The following is a 21,429-nucleotide window of genomic DNA, read 5'->3' as shown; positions in this document are numbered from 1 at the left end:
AACTAAACAAAACCATTCATTCGTTCTTTCCATAGATTATACATACTTATTCCACTACTTCATTTCATTTGTGTAACGATGAAAGTGACTAAAATTTTAAAGATATGTAGATATTAAGATGTTAAATGAAAAATAATTATATTAAAATGATTAAATTAAAAAATAGTCGCATGAATAACAAAACTGAACACGATTTTATAGTAACAAAATTAAATATCGAGCATCTGTAAACGTCACTATGCCATAGCTTTTATGAACATACAAAAGAATGTGGTAATTCTTCAAAATGGTCGCTTTGTATGGTTTGCCAACTTGCATGTCTGTGTTTCAGAGTTCTTTGTTTTCGTAATTCATTTGATATTATTATATTTAGGGAAAAGTTTATACAAATCCTGAGTTGTGTCGTTTGAATATGAACATTGCTACTGTAATCCTAATTCGTGGTGTCCAAGAAAGATGTCATCGGTAATGTGAGAGCTCTCCGATAGAATTTTTATTTTACGAGATTATGACGTTTGTGATTCCTATTCGGATTTGCAGAAAGTGAGAAATATACTGGTAAATTGTTGTTTTCACATGTACTAATAGAACAGTGTCTGTAACAAATTAAACCTGAGAAACAAAGCTGACTCTAATTTTGGCATTCCACAGTACTATGTCATGATTGATTCGTGTTGAACATTCTTTTGGCTTGATAATGAACCTAGAGCTTTGACTGGATGTAGTTAGATACAGAATCTCATGAATTTCGCAATTTTATTGATAATAAACATAATTTTTGGTTATGATAGATGTACAAATGATATTGTTGTTATTCATGTTGTTACAACCATGTCCATGTCAAACATAACAATATAACAATCCAGTAAGAGAATTTACTTTTAACATAATAATAGTTAGTGGTACTATGTGAGGCTTGCAAGAGTTTTCTCAGTGAAATGTAAGTAACATTGTTTTTTTCTTGCAGTCTATTACCAAAACATTGAAAGTACTGGACAAACAAACTGTGATACAACTCAAAGAGTGAAAAGGACATAAACAAACAACTTGGAACACATCTGGACTAGAAGTTGCTGTAAAATATTTAAGTGTATATTAAATGAATGGTGAACAGTGAACATGAGTGTGGTTAGAAGGTGGTGTGTGCTTGTGTGATGGGAGGGGTCGGGTGAGAGGTGAGGCGCTCGGGCGCGGGCGCGGGCGCCATGAACCCGCCGGCGCCCCGCCAGGCGGCCGCTCGCTCCGGCTATCACCAGAAGGCGCTAGCCCAGATCCGCAACTCATTGCTCCCGTTTGCTAACAATGGCAACTCGGAGCCCCCTGGCTCATCAGCAGCGAGCACGGTCAGTTCAGGAGTCAGTTCTGGCTTCAGCTCGTCATCAGGCAATGGTCTTGATAAGGATTTGACTGCATTACCACAGTCTTTAAATCAACTGATTGCTTTGGGATATGATGAGGTAAGAATAGTTCATATGTTTTCAAAATTATGTAGAAATATTCATTATTCAATTTAATAATCACCCACATTCTATTTAATATTCTTTGCAATGTGAATGATTAATTTATTGGTTATTCTTCCAAGCACTACCCCTATCATGTTGCTGGCTACTTTTAGGCATTGTTAGAGAGAAACAATATGTTTCATTTATCAACTGATATCAATATTGGTTAGGTTGACCTGAGATTTTCATGTCTATTCTATTTCCTATTGGACTAGTTACTGAACACAATCACATTTATAAAACAGGCTATCATTATCATAATGATCATAGATTTAAAAAATAAATACCTTCTCAAATATTGAAGGTTTACTGATTTACAGTTCTTAGTTTCATTCTTATTTGAATACTGTAAGACAATATTAGGGGAGAGACACCTGAATTAGGAAACTGTTGGTCTGCATAACTCAAAAATGTCACATATTTTACATATGTATTTTGACCATATTAGTGGCTTTTGTCTGAGTTTAATTGTTCAAAACATTGGCTACAGAATGAATGGGTGATAAGTGTTAAATGTTTAAAATTTAGCAATAAAACTAAGATTTGCATGTTGTATGAATACAGAAAATGTGTTTGATTTTACAAAATAAAACTCTTAGGGGCCAGTTTCTTAGCTTATGGATATTACAGATAGTCTATCCAACAGATAAAAAAAAGTAAACACATCTGTCAACAGTCCAACTTTGCAACAAACAACTGTTAAAATTCCACTCAATAAACCAACTAATACCTAACTTCAAAATGGTAAAATTGAGAGTCTTTTCCAGTGGGAAAATGATTCTGGATAGTGATCCTGATGGCTTAGAATATCTCTGATGACACTTTTATGCAGCTGATGTTGGCCTTCTAGGGTTCAGCAACTTCATTCTGCAAAATAGTCAATTATTTATATTTTAAATTAGACAAAATTGCTCATGCCTAGATTACTAAGTTGTCAGACTATGAGAGATTTATAAATCACTAAACTTATTAATTTTGTGTTTAGCCAGGATTTAGCTACAAGGCCTGTAGTAGTAGAATAGTATCTATTTAGAACCACTGTTTTATGTACTTGTACGTTTGACTTAAAAAAAAAGCTTCGTAAAACTGGGATTCCATGTTGATAGTTTGATACCTGTCTATTAATAAGGTCTCTACTCTCTAGTGCACCTAGCTAATAAATTGTGTTGTGGTCATAGAAGGAGGTCATGTCTCTCATAGTAGAAAAAGTATGTTGTGTTATTTAATAGTGCTCCATTTACCCTATTTTATAAAGTTATATAAATAGAGTGATGTACTTTATATGGTTTCCTTAATGCCCTCACAAATTGAATGTCATAATAGTTTTATTATTTCTGCTTTGTAGCCAGGCATATGCTATATTTTTTATGTAAGAATGAATCTATGATATCCCTTTCATTTGTTACATTCAATAAAATAATAATGGTATCAGTTTGTTTCTGGTCTCATAGTTTTGTAACCACTTATAAGAAGATTGGTTCTTCAGTTGTAGTTTTACTGTGATCTTATAATTACTATGATTTTTTTTTCAGGACCTGGCAGTAAGGGCACTGAAATATGCCGGAGGGCGTTTCGACGCGGCCCTCGACTACCTGTCGAAACAACAGGAAACTCACAATGGAGTTCTCAAGTCTAGCAACCTAAACGCCCTGAGCTCTAAGCTAATTAGAAAACCTAGTCTAGAAAGGGAGATCAATCTCCATAGAGGCAGCCCCGCCCTCGACTCCGGCGCGGGCAGCTCCCGGTCCGACAGTCCGCGGCCGTCGGACGCTCCTCCCCACCCTCACGAGAAGCTGAGCAGGCAGTACTCGCCGTCAGGCTTCTCCGAGCCGCCGCCCCCACCTCCCCCGCGATGTCCGTCCACGCCGCCCGTCATGCCGTCCGTGCAGCAGCTCATGAAGCGCATGTCGCCGGCGCCGCCGCTGCCGCCCGCCCGCGGCACGTCGCCCGTGGCGGCGGCGCCCACCCCGCCCGCGCGCACGCCCATGATCGTGCAGAACGGGCCCCAGGTGCAGCAACAGCTCTCGCAGCAGTTCCAGGCGCTCAGCATCTACCAGTCGGGCGCGGGCGGCGCGGAGCTCCCTCCCCCTTACCCCATATCGGGCGTGCCGCCTCCGCCCTCGTACTCGGTCTCGATGCAGAACCGCCAGAGTCCGACGCAGTCGCAGGACTACCGCAAGAGTCCTTCGTCTGGGATCTACTCGGGCGGTACCTCGGCCGGCTCGCCGAGTCCCATCACGGTGACGCAGTCGACCGGCTCGGCGACGGGCATGACTCGCCCCACACCTATCCTGGCGTGGACCGCGAGACAAGCGGTGCAAGCCCCGATCATCATGCAGTCCGTGAAGAGTACGCAGGTGCAGAAGCCGGTGCTGCAGACGGCCATCGCGCCGGTGGCCCCGTCGCCCGTGGCGAGCTCGGGCGCGCAGCCCCCGCCGCCGTCGTACGCGAGCTCCATCCAGCAGAAGCAGCAGGCGCAGACGCCGCCGAGCTACCCGCTGGCGCCCAAGCCGCACGCGCCGTGCCCCACGCCGCCCGTGCTGCCGACGGCCTCCACTCCCACCGTCCCCACCACGGAGCCGCCGAGCTACGCCATCACGATGCAGGCCCTGGCGGTGCAGCGAGGGATGCACCCCGCTCCGCCGCCGCCGTACGGCAACCAGGCCGACAACACGACCACGGTCAATTCCCACCACTCCCCGTTACATAAGAAATTTTCGAATAATGGCGAATCCTCGCAAGTTGAAATTAAGTGCCCTAATCAAAATTGCAGTAATAATCTTTTAAAAGATAGTGTAGCGGCGTCCAGTTCGGATAAAAGTTCGAATGGTTCGTCGGAGCGTCGGCCCAAGGGTTCCGAGAAGATTAGACATCAATCGCCCATACCGGAGAGAAAGAATATTAGTAAAGAGAAAGAGGACGAGAGGCGAGATTGTAAAGTCAGAAACTATTCACCGCAAGCTTTTAAATTCTTTATGGAACAACATGTTGAGAATATTTTAAAATCCTACAAACAGCGAACTTTTAGACGAATGCAGTTGGAAAAAGAAATGACTAAAATAGGTCTGAGTGCCGAGGCGCAATGTCAAATGAGGAAAATGTTATCTCAGAAGGAATCCAATTACATCAGGCTAAAGAGAGCTAAGATGGATAAGTCGATGTTCACAAAGATTAAGCCGATCGGTGTGGGCGCGTTCGGGGAAGTGACGTTAGTGAAAAAGATTGATACTAGTCATCTATATGCCATGAAGACACTGCGGAAAGCTGATGTGCTCAAGCGGAACCAGGTGGCGCACGTGAAAGCTGAGAGAGATATATTGGCGGAGGCCGACAACGAGTGGGTCGTCAAACTCTATTACAGCTTTCAAGATAAAGATAACTTATATTTTGTTATGGACTATATACCTGGTGGTGATCTGATGTCGTTGTTAATTAAGCTGGGAATATTCGAGGAGAGTCTCGCAAGGTTCTACATAGCGGAACTGACGTGTGCGGTGGAGAGCGTCCATAAGATGGGCTTCATCCACAGGGACATCAAGCCTGACAACATCCTCATAGATCGAGATGGTCACATCAAATTGACCGACTTTGGTCTATGTACTGGATTCAGGTGGACTCACAATTCAAAATACTATCAGAGAAATGGTTAGTATTATTTTGTAAAATATTAAATATTATGTTTGAATTTTGTGGATTTATTGAAGGCGCTAAAAACTAAATCTAAATCTAAAGCTAAATCATGTCAAACCGACGTTAAGCAAGTTGCAATGTCTTCCAGATCACGGCAGACAGGACTCGATGGACCCGGTGGACGGCGAGTGGGGCGCCATGGGCGAGTGCCGCTGCCACCAGCTGAAGCCGCTGGAGAGGCGGCGCAAGCGCGAGCACCAGCGCTGCCTGGCGCACTCGCTGGTGGGCACGCCCAACTACATCGCGCCCGAGGTGCTCACGCGCACCGGCTACACGCAGCTGTGCGACTGGTGGTCCGTCGGCGTCATCCTCTACGAGATGCTGGTGGGCTCGCCGCCCTTCCTGGCCGCCACGCCGGCAGAAACGCAGCTTAAGGTACGAAATATATTGTTAATCGTCGAGGTTTATTGACTTGGACGTTAAACTTATACTGCGCGTATATTACATGCCCAAATGGTGAAGTGAACAAACTTGTTATCGTCATCTAAGTTGTGAAATTATTATTGAAGTTGTTAATTCTCTGAATTTCGTCTATAACTCACTTTCAATCTTGTAAGAATAACATGCGGGGCTAAAATGTATTTGGCCTACCGTTAAGACAAATTTTGCCTCACTAACCATTTGATGTTTTGTTTTTCAATGCAGGTTATAAACTGGGAGAGTACTCTTCATATTCCGGACGCTGCGAAGTTGTCGCCGGAGAGCAAGGATTTAATCCTGCAGCTATGCTCTGGACAGGACACGCGGCTCGGCAAGGACGCCAACGAGGTAAAGAACCACCCGTTCCTCAAAGGCATTGACTTTGACAAGGGACTGCGGCGGCAGGTGGCGCCCTACATACCGCGGATCGAGTACGCCACGGACACGTCGAACTTCGACCCCGTGGACCCCGACAAGCTGCGCAACTCGGGCAGTTCCGACTCCAACAAGTCGGACAGCGAGCTGCTCGACAACGGTAAGACGTTCCACGGGTTCTTCGAATTCACCTTCCGAAGATTCTTCGACGACGGTTACACGAACAAAATCAACCTCGACGACAACGACAATCAGGGCCCTGTGTACGTATAACGAGCGACTTCAACAGTGATAAAAGAGACACTGAGACTAACTTGTAGGATTTTTTTTACAAAGTGTGTGCCTTTGACTCTCTCTATTAAAACATTAGTTTTTTGTAAACGTAACGAATAAAACGTATTTAAAATTAATTAAAAGCCGTATTGTTAATAATCCCGGTGATAATGTTGTAATATTGTATCGTTATGTATTTGTAAGAGTAATCTTATTTCAGTGTAATATATGTAACGGATGGATCACAGTTATAGTGCATAGGCTAACTATGGTGCTGTAGTGGCCGCCGCGGCGTCTGCTGCGTCGTGTGCCGCGGCGTCACTCTAATGTTATGTCCATTCAGTGTATACTATTTTTTGTAACTAGAGAAATTATTTATGAGATAAGAACAAGCTTACTGGAATTAGCGAATGATTGTCACTATATTTTCTTATGTATTTATCGAGGTAGGTCGCTTATGTGTGTTTGTTTATATACGTGTAAAACGTTTACTTATGATTCATTAACGTCATACAAACATTGGCATATAATTATATAGTAAATCGTACTGTGCTTCCATTTTGTCTAGAGGACACTAGCTCATAATGTGTGCCTTAGTATTTCAATATTAACCTTTTTACAAAAATAATTGTATGTTGAGAAATTAGTCAATGATGGTAAACTGCAACATGGTAGATCAAGTTTTATACTCGACATTATGTACTGAGTGCAATACATATTTATTAACTAAACTAAAGTCGACGCCTACTTCATTTGCTATTGTTGAAGTTATACTTCGATTTGAAATTGCATTCTCATGTGCTAGGGCACATTTCAAGTCGGTTCTTGGTGTTTAAAATATGCAAGTTTTAGTAACTATCCTTTAACTAACAATATACAAGTATATAGTTGCAAAGTAAATAACATTAAACAGTAAATTATCTGAACAAAAGGCGTTTAGCCGCCATACTATGTTAAATCTGCTTGTTTGTGGTCGTTATAAGCGCGCCAATTTATTTTTACTTGTACAGTAAAATATGAGTCACTTCAACCTTAAATTATGTGTTATTGAATGTAAATTGTTTTATTCTGAAATGAATCATGCTTATAAGTGAATGAAAATAAAATATGGGAATTTTTGACATATTTTTCTTTCACAACCTTTTACAAAATACGTAACAAAAATGCTGAGTATCTAATGCAAGAAACAAAATATTCAAAAAAATAAGCATTTAGTTAGTAAAAGAACAAAATCATTTAAAGCATACCTATTTTAATTTTAAACAATAAGTTTTGTTGGAAATACATTTATCAAAACACCTTAGACTCTTGTAGAGTCAGTGAAAACACAAGCTTTGCTTTGCTGTTAAATCTTAAAAGACATCAGTTAAATATAAATCCCACAACAGTATAAAATTAGCAAGAACTCTTGGAAACAGAATACAGCAAGGCTTAAAAATTGTAATTCTAAAACATGTTTTCTTTCCTTTAATAATGCTTAATAATATACTGCAGTAAAATATATTAACACGACTAGAGACTACCTTGTTATGAGCATAATGGTAATATAATCGTTTATAACAGTATCTAAGCACCATAATATATTCTTAAATTTAGATTTTTATACATTTTTTATTTATGGGAGTAGTAAAAATTCTTGCACCCTCTTGTTGAAATCTTCAGCATAGCGCAAATGGATGTGATGCTTGCCTTCAGGATACAGGTAAATTCTGAAATTAACATACACATTAACATTATGATTATTTTTCCTTTGATGTTTGATGTAGGTATAACTATGTATTAATGATATGGATTATAACCAATAACTGAGATGATCTCAATAATTAGACAAACTAATGTTAGATGATTATCCTGTAAGACAAGATGTATGAATGTGAATGAAGCAAGGAAAGTTAGTAAGGATCATATCAGTACCAAGTGGTTTTGACTGGTTTCTGTTTACCTCTATGGGAAAAAGGCTTTTTTTATGCTTGATGTTTTGCTTAAGTGTATAAAAAGTTAATCATTTACCTGGAACCATCAATGTGTGTGTGCAAATGAGACACATGAGAGCTGTTCACTAGTGGATCTTTTTGCCCATACAAAATGAAAGTAGGACATTTTATATGCTTTAAAAATTCTGAACAAATGTTAGCATTTTTTTCTTTGTATATGGCCTCCATTGCTTCGACCCAGCTGGCCCAATATTTGGCGAAAAGCTTTTCTCCATAAACTTCAATTAGTGGATCTCTCATTCTTTTCGACCATGCACTAATATCTTTGATTTCTGAAAAAATAAACAGAATTTTCAAAATGTCCAGCAAAAATTCCAACAATATACTAAAATGTTTCAATGGAATAAATGTTCAAAAAGGTATTTAAACCACAGTTTTTAGTAACTTACTGTTATACATTTCTAACTCTTGTGGCAATATGAAGGCGTTAGATCCCCACACAACCAACTTGTTAACAGCATCAGGATACTTAGCGGCCTGTATCAGACCAGTTATACCACCATCACTAAATCCCATCAGGGAGTATTTAGTCATCCCCAACTCCTAGCAAACAAATAAAAATTACAGTTTGTATACAAAACAACCAGATTAAGATAACTGTTATCTGAAATCCCTATCACACACTTATTAATAGTGTGTGATAAGGATTTAAGAAAGTTTATACTGATAGTCATATTAGGTAAAATTTAAAAACACACACCTTCATTAGTTCATGAGCCATATCAGCATCTTTCTCATAAAAATCTGTAGTGAATTCCTTCTCTGGTGGCCTGCTCTTTCCATAGCCGGGTGGGTCCCAGGCAACCAGTGTGAACTTCTCCCGATTAAAGCCCTCAACTTGGGGTTTACCTTCTGTCCATATTGTGCCCAAGGCACCAGGCAAGAAGAGTACATTGTGAGCTCCAGTACCAACTTTCACATAATTAATATCATAGTTTCTTACTTTAACTCTTTCTTCCTGAAACATAATCAATATTTTTTTATACAGTATCTCTATTAATTATTCAAATGGTACAAAGTTCATGCCTATTTAAAAAACATTGACTGCTGCTTTTACATTATCATTTAACCCAATAGCCGCCCACTCGTCGAACAGGTTCTCGATTATTTTATTACAATTACTTGAGCAACTTGCGAGCATACATCGTATATTATTAATTATAGTTAGATATCGAAACTCAAAAGGCTCTTAGTAGGATGCTAAATTTAATGTCACTGGATTCATAAAAGAAGAATTCACTTCATGATAAACGTTATTTTAGTTGATTTTATAATACCTTTATTTTTGGAACTGCTGCTGTTGAAAGAGCACGACAAACATTTTTACTGTAGAAGTAAACCGGCGAAATTATACTTTTAATCATATTGTTTAAATGAGCAGATATTATCCCGCTACCATTTATGTATGTGTTATTATGAAAAAAATAAGTAATCCTAATAAATAAAGGTATCGTTATCAGTCTTTATCTTTACAGTGTTTACGACAAATGAAATCTTATCAATTGTGGCTGTCTGACATTGTCATACGGTCCGCTGTTGTTGTGCACTATGGATTTTTCTTCGTGATAACATTTTAATGTTGACAGCAGGATAGCATATTGAGAATTTGATATGATAAACAAGGAAAGAAAAAGATGATTGCTTGAAGTGTTAAAATTATTTTTATTGAAACTTTGCGGTACCTACTACACTTTTTATGTTCAAGTTAAAATTTAATTTTATTTCTGTGAATGTTATTTTGGAGTTATTTAATATGAAAAATAAATAAACCAAGTTACATGTTTACGGAATAACACCAAAACCACTGAAAAACTTGCTTCATAATGGTATGTGAAGCGGAATGCTTGGATTTTTTTAGGTTCACAGGAATCGAACTCGCAACATAGGTACCTACTTACTATTGTCCCATGTCACCTTATAATGTATGCAAAAGGTAGTTTTAATTCTCGAAACCATTATCATTTAAATATAATTTTTATCTATTTTCACATTTGTTGTCTGCAGATAGTGCCACCACATTTCTGGAGGCGAGAATTAGTGACTCCAGCGTCCGTTCTTATTGCTTCGCAAATTCGTCGGGGTAATGTGTGGTCAATGTGCAGATGGGTGGCAAGTAATTGCTGGAGTTTTGATTTTGTTTGTGTAAGGTCCATAAACGTGCCAAGCTTGATGATTTAAAATTTAATGCAAAACGATTTTGCGGCAAGTTGGCGTTAGAATACAGACCAGCAAAATGAAACAACAACATAGTATTAAAATTTTATTATCAGTGTGACGCACGACACGCCCTAGCAAATAAACTAGCATTAAATGTTAAAAGCAATGACGGTCTTAAAATAAATAAATCATCCATTGATGTAACACATTGTGACAGTGTATCGAACCCTGCGATATGTAGATGACATTATTCCTCACCTGTCTTATAATAAACAATCACATCCTGAATACTTTATCAAACCGAGCTTTGGTTGATATAACTGACCTTTTAAACTAAAATGCCTTGACGTAAATTATATATTGTCGAACCAAAAATATCACTCGACAGACAGCAGTGAAGGTATACAAAATTAACAATAATACTATTTTATAGCTTACAAGTAAAATTATTGAATAATAAAGGCATCGCAAATATTGTGTTTATTCAACAAGTTAGTTAAACATAGATGTACAAAGAAAATAGGCAGTACATCGACAAACAGGCACCTCAAGCATTCTGTTATTCAGTAGATCTCAGCACATACTAATATGTATTTATTTGTTGTATAATAAAAATATTTTTATTTGTGATTTAACTGCATGAATACGATATAAATTAGCACCACTATGATTGAACAACACCGTGTTTTGGGTGAAACTTGGTGCTAACATAATACGCGACTGATGGGAATTTTGTTTTTGGTGAAGGTGACTCCACGACATGACACGTCATGTTTGTTCAGTCTAGCGCAGTACTGAGATCGCCCTATGCTACGTGCTTCCGACTAACATAACACAAGAATACAGGAATTGTTGAGTGCATGTTAGGCGCAAGTGTGTGTAGCACTTGTTTCATCACGTTAGTCTAGTTCGCCGGCGTGGCAGGCGTCCTCGTAGCTCTTGCCCTTCTGTTCGGGGTCCAGCTTGATCATGTCGTCGATACGCAGGATGGTGATGGCCGCCTCTGTGGCGAACTTGAGAGACTTGATCTTTGATATGGAAGGTTCGAGGACTCCAGCGGCGAGGTTGTCGCGGAGTGTGCCCTCTGTTAAGTCCAGACCGACCCATTTAAGGTTAGCGTGTTCAACCTGCGAATAGAAGGATTCTGGTAAATTGACATATTAAATTACATTTGTTCTGTGTAAGGAACAGTCAATTAGTGTGATAGCTAAATCAAGATCTTCATAGAACACACCTTAGTCTGTGATGAGTTGTGGTACGCGCGCAGCTTGGCGACGAGGTCGGTAGCGTCTCGCGCGGCGTTCACCGCCAGTGTCTTCGGGATTACCAGCAACGACTGCGCGAATGCAGCGATAGCCAATTGCTCCCTGGAACTCTACAATAGGAAAAGTAATCAGTTATAAGACTTTGAATGGTTGGAAATAAGCTAATTTTCATTCAAGAGAACATACTACTTTGATACGACTGTCATTACTCAGTTTGTTGATTATGTTATGTACATTTCTGAAGTTATAACTACCGCTTAACGTTTTGTGGCATATATCAGTGGGAGTATTTATATTTTATTAAAGTAGTGTCGAAATGCAACCGACCAGCGTGGTGGCGAAGTTCTCGAGGTAGATAGAGAGCGCGGCCTCGACGGCGCCGCCGCCGGGCGCCAGGCGGCCCGACTCCAGCACGCGGCGCACGGCGCACAGCGCGTCGTGCGCCGAGCGCTCCATCTCGTCGCAGTACGCGTCCGTGGGCCCGCGCAGGATGATGGACGCCGCCGACCGCGCCGCCGGACTGCACACAGATGATAACAATAATAAGTAATGGTTCACAAAGACTGTTGGTACTTTTAAAGCGACATAAATAGACTGCATCACGTGATTCAAATGTGGATTAAATTGCGTTATCCAAAGATAACTATCAAGAACATTGTCTCAAATACAAAAGCTATACATCATTTATTAGTAATGGATATGTAAATGTTTACTCACCCCTTGATAAGAATCAGCTGGTCATCACAGATCTGTTCCTGTACGACTTCCGCGGCTTCTCCGATCATGCTGGGCTCGAACACCTCCTCGCCTTCCATGTTGGTGAGGGAAGTGAGGAAAGTAGCGCCCGTGGCTTTAGCGATTCTCTTCAAGTCGGCCTTCTTGCATCTACGCACTCCCATAGCGCCGCACTCAACGAAGTATTTCAGGCAGAGATCGTCAATACCGCCCGTGCACAGAATCACGTTAACACCGGTAGACAAGATCTTTTGAAGACGCTCCTTGGTGATGTCTAATTCTCTGGCGCGAATAGCTTCGAGTTTCTCTGGGTCTGATACAAGCACCTAGGAAAACAGATACATAACTATAACTAGGAATATCAATAATAATAGATGTTATTAATGTATGGGGAACTCTACCTAGGAGCTCTAATTCCTGTAAAGTGTAAAGCATAGGTACCAACTGCTCAGAGTGCTCAGTAGTAAGTACAGAGTGTTGAGAGTGTTCTCAACACTCTCAACACTCTGCACTCTGTACTGTGTTATATAATAAGTATCGACCAGACTATTAGCCAGTGCGATACTCTTACAAGATAAATCTTATTTCTATGACAACATGAAAGTCAAAAATCCCTCTTGCAGGGTACTTCATTATATACTTCACGCGGTAACGAAACCATAGCGCGTTCTAATTTTTCTACTAACGCCATCTATGCAGCTAAGGAGTCAACAAATTGGTGTAGCTTACATTATTCAGCATTCATAAAGGTGATAAGATTTAAAACTTCCATGAAACGAAAGCATTAAAACGTAAAATATTGCATTTGACATCAGAACTATAGTCTTAAACTACTATTTACCTGAACACCCATCTTCATCTTGGTCTTTTGTAGCGAGAAATCGAGACACGCGATCTTAGCGTTCAGGATCTTCTTGGGCATAGCTTGTGACGCAATAGTGCAGTTGAGAGCGTAGCCTTTGACGAGTACACTCTCGCGGGCACTGCGACCGTGCGCTTTGAGAATATTCACTGCTTTAATGGGATAGGACGGATTGCCTTTGTAGTCGGTGATCTTGATCGCCTGAGCAGCATCTACTACCATTTCTGAGAAGAAGTCTGCATCACTGATATATGTGTTAAGGAAGTTTGAATGTGATTGTCATTTTATTATCATCTTTGATATACAAGATAAGGAGGATGACTGTTGCAAAGCTTGACTTTAAAGATGAATTGTGATAAAATTGTTTTAGCAGCATTTATTCTACTTTAAGAGACTGCTTTATACATTGATACTTTTAAAATATTTCTTGTTTTTAATTCTATTTTCACATCATCTTGACTACTTATACTTTTAAAATATCAAAACAAGGAAGCAAAATTAGGAATAATAAAATTTATATATTAAGACAAGTTCCTGTCTTTCTATTCATTAGGTGGTATGAGTTTTTGTATTGTAAAAGGATACGCTCCAATAAGCTTGGAAGACATGGTGGTCTTGGCAGCATTGATGATGGAAGCTCTGCCGAGAGACTCGACAGTCACTGTGAGGTTGTCCTGAATGTATTTGACAGCCTCCTTGCACGCCAGCCGGTAGCCAGAGATAATACTTGTCGGGTGAATCTTGTTCTTTACTAGCTCATCTGCATTCTAAAATAAAAAACAAAAATTATACTATTTTGCTAGTATGACTTTCATTGCATTATTTCTCATGAATAATTTTGTTGAGTCATATAGATAACCAGACTAATAGATGGGTGATAGTTCTATAAAAAAATACCTATAATATTTTTATAATAATAACAAATGGTTTCCTTTTCACAAGCATTTTCAGTTTACTTCAATGCTTCTAAAAAACTAAATAAAGTACATGATGATAGTAATTGAACCCATAGTAATGTAGGTAGTTGAACTCTAATAGGTTGTTTACTTGTTGTCATGGTAACGATAAGCTGTACCTTGAGAAGTTCAGCAGCGATGATGACAACTGATGTGGTGCCGTCTCCAACCTCCTCATCTTGTAGTTGTGCCAGTTCTACCAGCACTTTGGCTGCGGGGTGCTCAACCTCCAACATTCTAAAGAAGAGGGAGACGTTACAGCATTGAATGATGTCTTCATGAAAGTATTTATTTACTCCAGATGCAGTTTTAAAGCAACACATATCCAGACATTTTAGAAATTACTTTTAGCAATGCTTAATAATGTTAATATTTAAAATCTTTAGCATTACATTATATGGCAAATGACAGTAAGTATAACAAGTGGCAATGGTATTAGTCATCTATGCAAATTATATCAAATTCTGATTAACTTTACTTACTAGGCATGTTTAAAATCAGAATACAAGTACTGTCACAGTATCTGTGTAACTTACTGTAGTATTGTTTATGGTGAGAACAGTAGGTACTTACTTGAGGATGGTGGCTCCATCATTTGTGACTGTGACATCTCCAATATCATCCACCAACATTTTGTCCAGACCCACCGGTCCCAGTGAGCTCTTCACTATGTTGGCGATAGCTGCGGCTGCCATAACTGTCAAGCATTTCATATTTCATCAGATTTCATTGTCTACCACCTAATAACGCATAGGTTATTTTCGAAAAATAAAAATATTCATCTCCGAACCCCCGATACCATCAGGGTAACTGTTTACACCATATAGAAGCATATTACATAGACTTTTTACCCCGTTTTTTTCACTTTACAGAGATATTTACAAAAGTGTAACCATAAGTCGCGATGCATGTGATCTACCGGAGCACAAATACCTCGTGTAAATTATCATATAAACATTACCATTTTGCGTTCTAACAGATGCCCCCGATGATCTGGTCCCTGCGACGGATAAAGGTGCTGCGATTGTCGACATTTTTAATAGAAATTTAACACAAAAATCATAAAGTAATCGCCCGTCACACTTTTAATTCTGGAAGGACCACACAATGTTGCCAACCCACAAAACTGAATGACAAATGACAATTCATACTTTGTTGCCAGTATTACACAAAATATTCTATAGTGCCAGAAACATTTTTACGACTGTTTGTTAGCGATCAAAAATAAATGCATTTAATTATGAGAGAATCACAAAATGTAATAAAGGGATTTTATAATAACTCGCAACTCCATTGTCTTTCTTCAAACGTACTAGTTGTTTATCGGCCAAACAAGTACATAACCTACAATTTCATCGTGGGTTGGTATGTTCAGCGCAGTGGTTAAAGTGGGCGCCACGCTACTACGTCGGATATCGTATGACATAATACTTAATTTATTAATATGATGTTTCTTGCATCATCGATATGAATATATAGTTACTAATTGTGATTATATGGATTATTATTACTGATTCTGCTTTCCAATAAATTATATGTTATTTATTGTAAATAAATATTTTTTTGTTTTGATTAAATCGGTTATCGTGTGCTGTAACTCCGATGATTTTGGGATGGGTCATAGGCCTCCTAGAGGTCCTTACCTCGGATTCACTGGTGTATACGGCCATAACAAAATTATATAGGTACCCGCAGTATCTACTGACGTGTGGATAATCTTACTATAAGAGGTATTAAGAGCTACTTTCCATAACATGTTTGCTATTCAATTACGCCATGATGGCGGAAGGATTACATACGCTTTATCCAAGGATAATGTGATAATAGGAATTTGGTTGATTAGTGTTCACTACTGTAAGAATTTAGGTTAAAGAAAAATGATGGTTTAAAACACATTGAGGGTGTCGTGTGGAATTGTTCTGAGATTGATAATTTAGTTTCATTTGTACTGGACGGCCTGGGTTCGATTTCCACTTGTAAAAAGCAGTTACCTAGACATTGACTTCTTACATAAAGTAGGTATTCGAAAAGATAAATTATATTAATCGTGTTTACAAAAAATTGAAACTAAATACTACCGTTACTAGAAACATTATTTCATATACCTACCTATATATACCTAAATCAAAAATAATTATTGTAAGTTGTAACAGCATTTGTTACAGCCATTAATGTTTCAAAAAAAAAAAAACAAAGTTTCACACTACAATCACTTCCTCGAAAACCGGGAACAACAAATTTACATAAAAAGAACAATCGGGCAGAGATTTCCATCAATAAACGATACGTATCAAATGATGAGTATCGTATACTTTTGCTGTATATCTGACATTTCACACGTACATCACGTACGCCTCAGTAAAAGGGTAGGTACATGTTCCCAAACGTGACTGGACTGTAGGGCTGCCAGACACCAGTTTTTTCCGGGACCATACAACCTATACAAGGGACATCTTATGATTTGCGGGATAATTCTAAGTTAACTTTAGTTCTCGCCTGAGTGATGGTAATGACGAGCAAAAATATGTACCTACTGTCGCATTTCCAATCGTACTTTTTTTGCTTCATATTATTGCTTTTGACTGTACATAATAATATGGGCTTTGATAAGAGGTGCTTAACGTATTATGAGCCCGTAACGTATTGAGCGGCAAATAATCGTGATTAACATCCACAAAACTAAAAACACGGCCGCAGAATTCCTTGCATATCCCGTATTTCTTAGTCGTCTAGCAGCCCTATAACATCGTGTGCCGACGGACCGACCTCCGCGGGAATTGGGAAAAGCACTCGTAACGGTACGTGACGGTAAGTTCGCCGTGCCCGAAATAACTTCCCCATATCCCTTGTATGTGTTATAGGATGCGATGCTCCTTGAGAATTATGTGCACGTAAATTAAGATAACTACGCGTTAATCGGTAATTTGGGTATAAAGCTTTACGGCCGGATTCATCGCTACGGGATAACTTCGTATCGGTTAGCTCGTGGATCTTTGATATATTTTTAAAATAATTTTGCTGTCGGTTTTTCTATCAGATACGCTATTAGTCACTTATCCGTAGTTTGTGAAATTAAACCTTAGTGACATCTACTTAATGTAAAATATGCGACGCATGTGTATATCCGAATTCTGTTTGATTAGATAACATTAATAATTTTCTATGCAAAGAATAAGAAAAGACGTTGATAATAACTGAAACTTAACGTCTTTATAAAATGTACAAACAATTAGGTCGAAGCAACTCTATGCGCATCACAAAATGTTGTACTGCGTGAGAATCAAATCTACGTAACTACCCGATGACAAATCACTAATCTGTATTGTGACAAAAACGCTATCAATGTAATTTCGGTGATGTCATATTTTTTTCACTTATAAGGTGCATTAACTTAATCTAACTACAAAATACGGATACAGAATTGCTCAAATTATTTTATTACGCTTTACATATAAACTTAGATTACGTTGCAGACTTTCCTGTTTAAGTTTAAAAGACGATTAACAGAACGGTCGACTACTGTGGCGTACTGTAATAGATAGCAGTCAACAAAGTTACACGCGATAGCTTTTACGCTCTTGTTATTTATTACTGCCAATACTGAAATCTTACGTCTCCATTACAACGTAACATGAAACAAATCCACGCAATTAACTCGGTTGTCCGACAAACGTTTTCCTCGGGATAAAAGGCAAAAAGAACTCATCAAAAATCTAATTTATATTTAACTTATCCCTTTAACTCCAACAAATCCAGTTAAACATTTTTCTCTATTGTCTGCAAAGAGGTTGTTTACGTTTTACCCGGCTTTTAAATCCGCACGATGTCCATTGCAATTCATGTCAAGCGACGTGAATAAAAGCTGACAATATCTCAGAGAACTTTAGCCGACGTTCATTGGAATGCTCCGCAACGCGTACCGTATCTATACGAGAGAATAATCTCGTTTTCTGCGGCTTTTAACGAAAGCCCGATACGGAGTCGCAGAGCAAAACAAATAGGTGGTAGATGTGCACATGCGCCGCAGGACGCACGCACGCGCCGGGGCGCGGCGCGGCAGTCGCGCGCCGCCCGTGTCCGCGCCCGCACCTCCGCGCGACCTGTCCCTCCCGCGCTCACACCACGCGCTAAATGGCGCCCAAACCGGGACCTCGCTCACGCGGGTAAGTCCATTACGTAATCACATTATTATCACAAAACCTGCACCTGCTTCTCCGAGAAGACCGCTGGTCCATGGCGCAGCATCCGCGAGGATCCCTGAGGGCGTGGTGAGCCATCGACTGGGGAGGGGGCACGGAGTCGGCGTGTTGGCGATAGCGCGCTGTCTGATAACGTTGCAGCCCTCCCACTGTCAACAAACCTTTACATTATATAAAACACTGGACACTTATAAATGAGCGTAAAAACGAGTACAAGCAGAGGGACATCTCGAAGACGTGTATCTATTGATTTTCGCTTCGCGTTCCGGAGGCTCTCCCGCTATAGTAGCCTGAGACACAATTAGATATATTGTCGCAGCCTCTTTAACATTCAGCTGCGGTACTTGACGCTCAAAAAGTAAATCAGCGGCGTTTTGTTCACTCGTAAAGAGATATTGGACAATTAGTCTTGTTGACGTGTTGTAATCTTTGCTGTTAGCTCCTCCATGTTTCCGTCATAAGCGAGTTTCCCTTTGATAAAGTACTTGTAAGTTCTTGGCTGTCTGTGTCATGTTATCTTATGTAAATATGAATTAGCATATCTGTTCCAGTCTAATATTTTGTTACTGCAGTACTCAACAGAAATCTATGATTCAAAGTCGAAGTGTGCTTGAGATGAGAATTAAGATGATGAGATACGGAGTATTTGAATTTCTCAAAGTTAACATGTAACTTCTTCATTTTAAAATGGATGCTTCTATTATTTTGCTTAAGTTGAGTACGTCCTTCCATAATTTGCTTTTGGGGGTCGTATTACATAGAAAGGGTACGTAAACTTCTGTAAGTCTACTGCGGTGCGGGACATTTGATCGTCGCAATCTCAATTTTTTCCTATAAGACCTCCATACTCATTTCTTTTTATTTTCTTATCGAGGGTAGTCGTGATAATTCCGCTTATGGAGATTTTCACCTTTAAAATTATAATTCTCATAAAGAAACCGTTGCTTGTAATTAGCAACAACCCTCTTACAATTAATTGCGTTAATTATTATCGATAAACTCAAGTTGAATCTCATTAATTGAACGTATAACGAATTATATTTTTTAATCGTAATTTCTTACGAAACATAATTTAAAAATTGTTATGTTATTAATTTAATGATCATATTATTTTTAAATAATTGTGGTTGTAATTATTTGTAATCAAATTTTATTAGCATTTACAGTTTTTCTATCTATAAATACAGCCCAATAGTTTATTATTACATATTATTATATTTTCCTAAATAGGTGGATATGTAAAACAATACCATCAAATCTTTATACACAGTCAATCACTTTATACACACTGCCGTCGTAAATCTAAACACAGTAACTCCAAAATATGCGTTTTGAGAAAAACGCGGTTGAAGTTTAATGGTTAATTTTTGCTCTCATGAAGATACTAATTATTGTATATTATTTCATGCAACTTTTAATGTTAGTATATAGTTAAATCTTTGATTCTGTATATATATATCTAGTATATTATTATTGTATAAATAATAAAATTAGATAATGTGTTTTAAGCTAGGGTAATAATATAATATTTTTTTCTTTTTTAAGTTACAACACGGTAACTCAACGGTTACTGTGTTGTAACCAAGTTTTACCTATTACTGTGTTGTAACTTTGTAAAGATATTAACATTAGGGGAATTACGACACAGTAAGTATGTACATACTGTGTTATAACTATGTTTCTTAGAAATACGTATAAAATCAGTAATACAGTAAATGAGATACTGTGATTTATTCAAGTATTTGTTGTTTATCTTTGAACAATATTTTATACGCAATCACAGTAACTGAAGAAGCCGTGTTATAATCAAGCAAAATAAAAAAAGTAAATCTATTCACGTTAAAAAAACACAGTTAGTAGTGGAGATACTGTTATTTAATTTAAAATAACACAGATACTGTATTTTTTATTAAAAAAAATGATTTTTTTGTAAAAATACTGTGTTTTTATTTAATGTATTTCGGTAACTATCCATCCTACAAACAAACCGAAAACTTTCTCAAATAGCCCACGGTCTCCTGATTCCAAAGAACTAAACAAACTATAAACACAGTAACTTAAGTTACTGTGTTTACATTTACGACGGCAGCACAAGAGAAACGGTATCTATAATATTATGCTTGTTTTAAAAATTTATCGAAGAAATCGCCCTGAAACAAATTCTTAATATCATTCGTCATCTCATTCATTACTTCAAATATGCATGCAAATTAATTTCTGAAGAGCAATCACGAAAATTTTTCATTTAATTTTACAAGAAGCAAGAATCTTTGTGAAATTAAAACTCATAAAATACTTACAAATTGAACATCACAAGCTACACCTGTTCGTTTAAACCAATTCTGAAATGTTTTGGTTTCATAAAGAAATTCTTTGAATTGTTCACTAGAAGTTATGTTTGATATTCGCGGCGCTACGCTTCGTCTACGAGCCTCTACGGCGGCGCTACGAAGTTGGTCGCTCGTAGCAATGCCGGAGGTATATCACGCGCTAACTAAGGAGCTTGTTCAGGAATTCAGAATGTCTAGTTCAGTGCAATGTTGGAATTATCGTCAAAGGCAGCCGCCGTCGGTATTTTGATTATAATCAGCGACTTCGTGTGTTAGTAGTTTAGTATCTTGAAGCTATTATCGTATAATAATTTAATGACACGTTCTTAGACGATATAGGAGTTGTCTACAATAATCAGGTTTACGATGTTTAAACAATATAACCTGATCAATAGATGAGGTATAACAATTTGTATTTTAGAAGATATTTTCCTCTTTAAATATAGAAAAATATAATCAATAGGTCGAACAATCTATTTACATCTTTGTAAACAAATGGTGGTCTGAAGTAACCACAGCATGTTTTGTTGAATAGAAAATAAAGTGCTTTTAAATATTTGTCGATGAATAGAGAAGCTCCTCATATTTTGAAGTCGGTAAAAGATGTAAGTACTAACACTTTTCCTCTTATCAATTATTTGAATCAAATAACATTCTTCTAATTAAACTCA

The 21,429-nt window shown here is 38.3% G+C and overlaps 4 protein-coding genes across 8 annotated transcripts in view; 2 read left to right on the top strand and 2 right to left on the bottom strand.

The window, feature by feature from the left end:
* Window positions 1-262: 262 nt before the first annotated feature.
* On the top strand, window positions 263-7,378 carry wts (serine/threonine-protein kinase warts). 2 transcript variants are annotated; one of them, XM_076120309.1, is made up of 5 exons: window positions 263-543; window positions 968-1,457; window positions 3,035-5,147; window positions 5,281-5,567; window positions 5,838-7,378. In XM_076120309.1, the coding sequence occupies exons 2-5, from the start codon at window positions 1,206-1,208 to the stop codon at window positions 6,258-6,260; spliced, it is 3,075 nt and encodes a 1,024-aa protein (XP_075976424.1). In that variant the 5' UTR covers window positions 263-543; window positions 968-1,205; the 3' UTR covers window positions 6,261-7,378. The 2 variants fall into 2 exon arrangements, with proteins under 2 accessions (XP_075976424.1, XP_075976423.1); XM_076120308.1 differs by having other exon boundaries at window positions 263-558.
* Window positions 7,231-9,773, bottom strand: LOC142976760 (serine hydrolase BPHL). The gene is made up of 5 exons (XM_076120311.1): window positions 9,532-9,773; window positions 8,955-9,212; window positions 8,644-8,797; window positions 8,271-8,526; window positions 7,231-7,969 (listed from the first exon to the last, which is right to left on the bottom strand). Exons 1-5 carry the CDS (start codon window positions 9,616-9,618, stop codon window positions 7,876-7,878), a joined length of 849 nt encoding a protein of 282 aa, XP_075976426.1. The 5' UTR covers window positions 9,619-9,773; the 3' UTR covers window positions 7,231-7,875.
* A 728-nt stretch (window positions 9,774-10,501) lies between these two features.
* On the bottom strand, window positions 10,502-15,359 carry CCT1 (chaperonin containing TCP1 subunit 1). The gene is made up of 9 exons (XM_076119738.1): window positions 15,191-15,359; window positions 14,803-14,926; window positions 14,349-14,466; window positions 13,859-14,040; window positions 13,253-13,517; window positions 12,394-12,737; window positions 12,004-12,196; window positions 11,646-11,786; window positions 10,502-11,538 (listed from the first exon to the last, which is right to left on the bottom strand). The coding sequence occupies exons 1-9, from the start codon at window positions 15,261-15,263 to the stop codon at window positions 11,311-11,313; spliced, it is 1,668 nt and encodes a 555-aa protein (XP_075975853.1). The 5' UTR covers window positions 15,264-15,359; the 3' UTR covers window positions 10,502-11,310.
* A 2,946-nt stretch (window positions 15,360-18,305) lies between these two features.
* The window catches only part of LOC142976356 (cubilin), a 93,151-nt gene continuing 90,027 nt past the window's right edge, over window positions 18,306-21,429 (top strand). For all 4 annotated transcript variants that reach the window (XM_076119623.1, XM_076119621.1, XM_076119622.1 and 1 more), the window contains exon 1: window positions 18,306-18,392. The gene's annotated coding sequence lies outside the window, so the exon portion shown is untranslated. The remainder of the gene's footprint in view (window positions 18,393-21,429) is intronic.

Source organism: Anticarsia gemmatalis, chromosome 11 (genome assembly GCF_050436995.1).
Source record: "Anticarsia gemmatalis isolate Benzon Research Colony breed Stoneville strain chromosome 11, ilAntGemm2 primary, whole genome shotgun sequence".
Taxonomy (NCBI): domain Eukaryota; kingdom Metazoa; phylum Arthropoda; class Insecta; order Lepidoptera; family Erebidae; genus Anticarsia; species Anticarsia gemmatalis.
Note: the sequence above shows the minus strand (reverse complement) of the source record. Positions and strands in the feature narration are given on the sequence as shown.

What these genes read in the sequence shown, in the direction of transcription:
- wts (XM_076120309.1), top strand. Translation starts at nt 1,206, where the DNA reads ATGAACCCGCCGGCGCCCCGCCAGGCGGCCGCTCGCTCCGGCTATCAC. An exon ending in TTGCTTTGGGATATGATGAG is followed by an intron (nt 1,458 to 3,034) that starts GTAAGAATAGTT and finishes TTTTTTTTTCAG; the next exon opens with GACCTGGCAGTAAGGGCACT. An exon ending in AAAATACTATCAGAGAAATG is followed by an intron (nt 5,148 to 5,280) that starts GTTAGTATTATT and finishes AATGTCTTCCAG; the next exon opens with ATCACGGCAGACAGGACTCG.
- CCT1 (XM_076119738.1), bottom strand. Translation starts at nt 15,263, where the DNA reads ATGTCGACAATCGCAGCACCTTTATCCGTCGCAGGGACCAGATCATCG. An exon ending in GATGGAGCCACCATCCTCAA is followed by an intron (nt 14,467 to 14,802) that starts GTAAGTACCTAC and finishes CCTCTTCTTTAG; the next exon opens with AATGTTGGAGGTTGAGCACC. An exon ending in TCTTCCAAGCTTATTGGAGC is followed by an intron (nt 13,518 to 13,858) that starts GTATCCTTTTAC and finishes CACATATATCAG; the next exon opens with TGATGCAGACTTCTTCTCAG.
- LOC142976760 (XM_076120311.1), bottom strand. Translation starts at nt 9,618, where the DNA reads ATGATTAAAAGTATAATTTCGCCGGTTTACTTCTACAGTAAAAATGTT. An exon ending in TGGCTCATGAACTAATGAAG is followed by an intron (nt 8,798 to 8,954) that starts GTGTGTGTTTTT and finishes TTTGTTTGCTAG; the next exon opens with GAGTTGGGGATGACTAAATA. An exon ending in ACACACATTGATGGTTCCAG is followed by an intron (nt 7,970 to 8,270) that starts GTAAATGATTAA and finishes TGTTAATTTCAG; the next exon opens with AATTTACCTGTATCCTGAAG.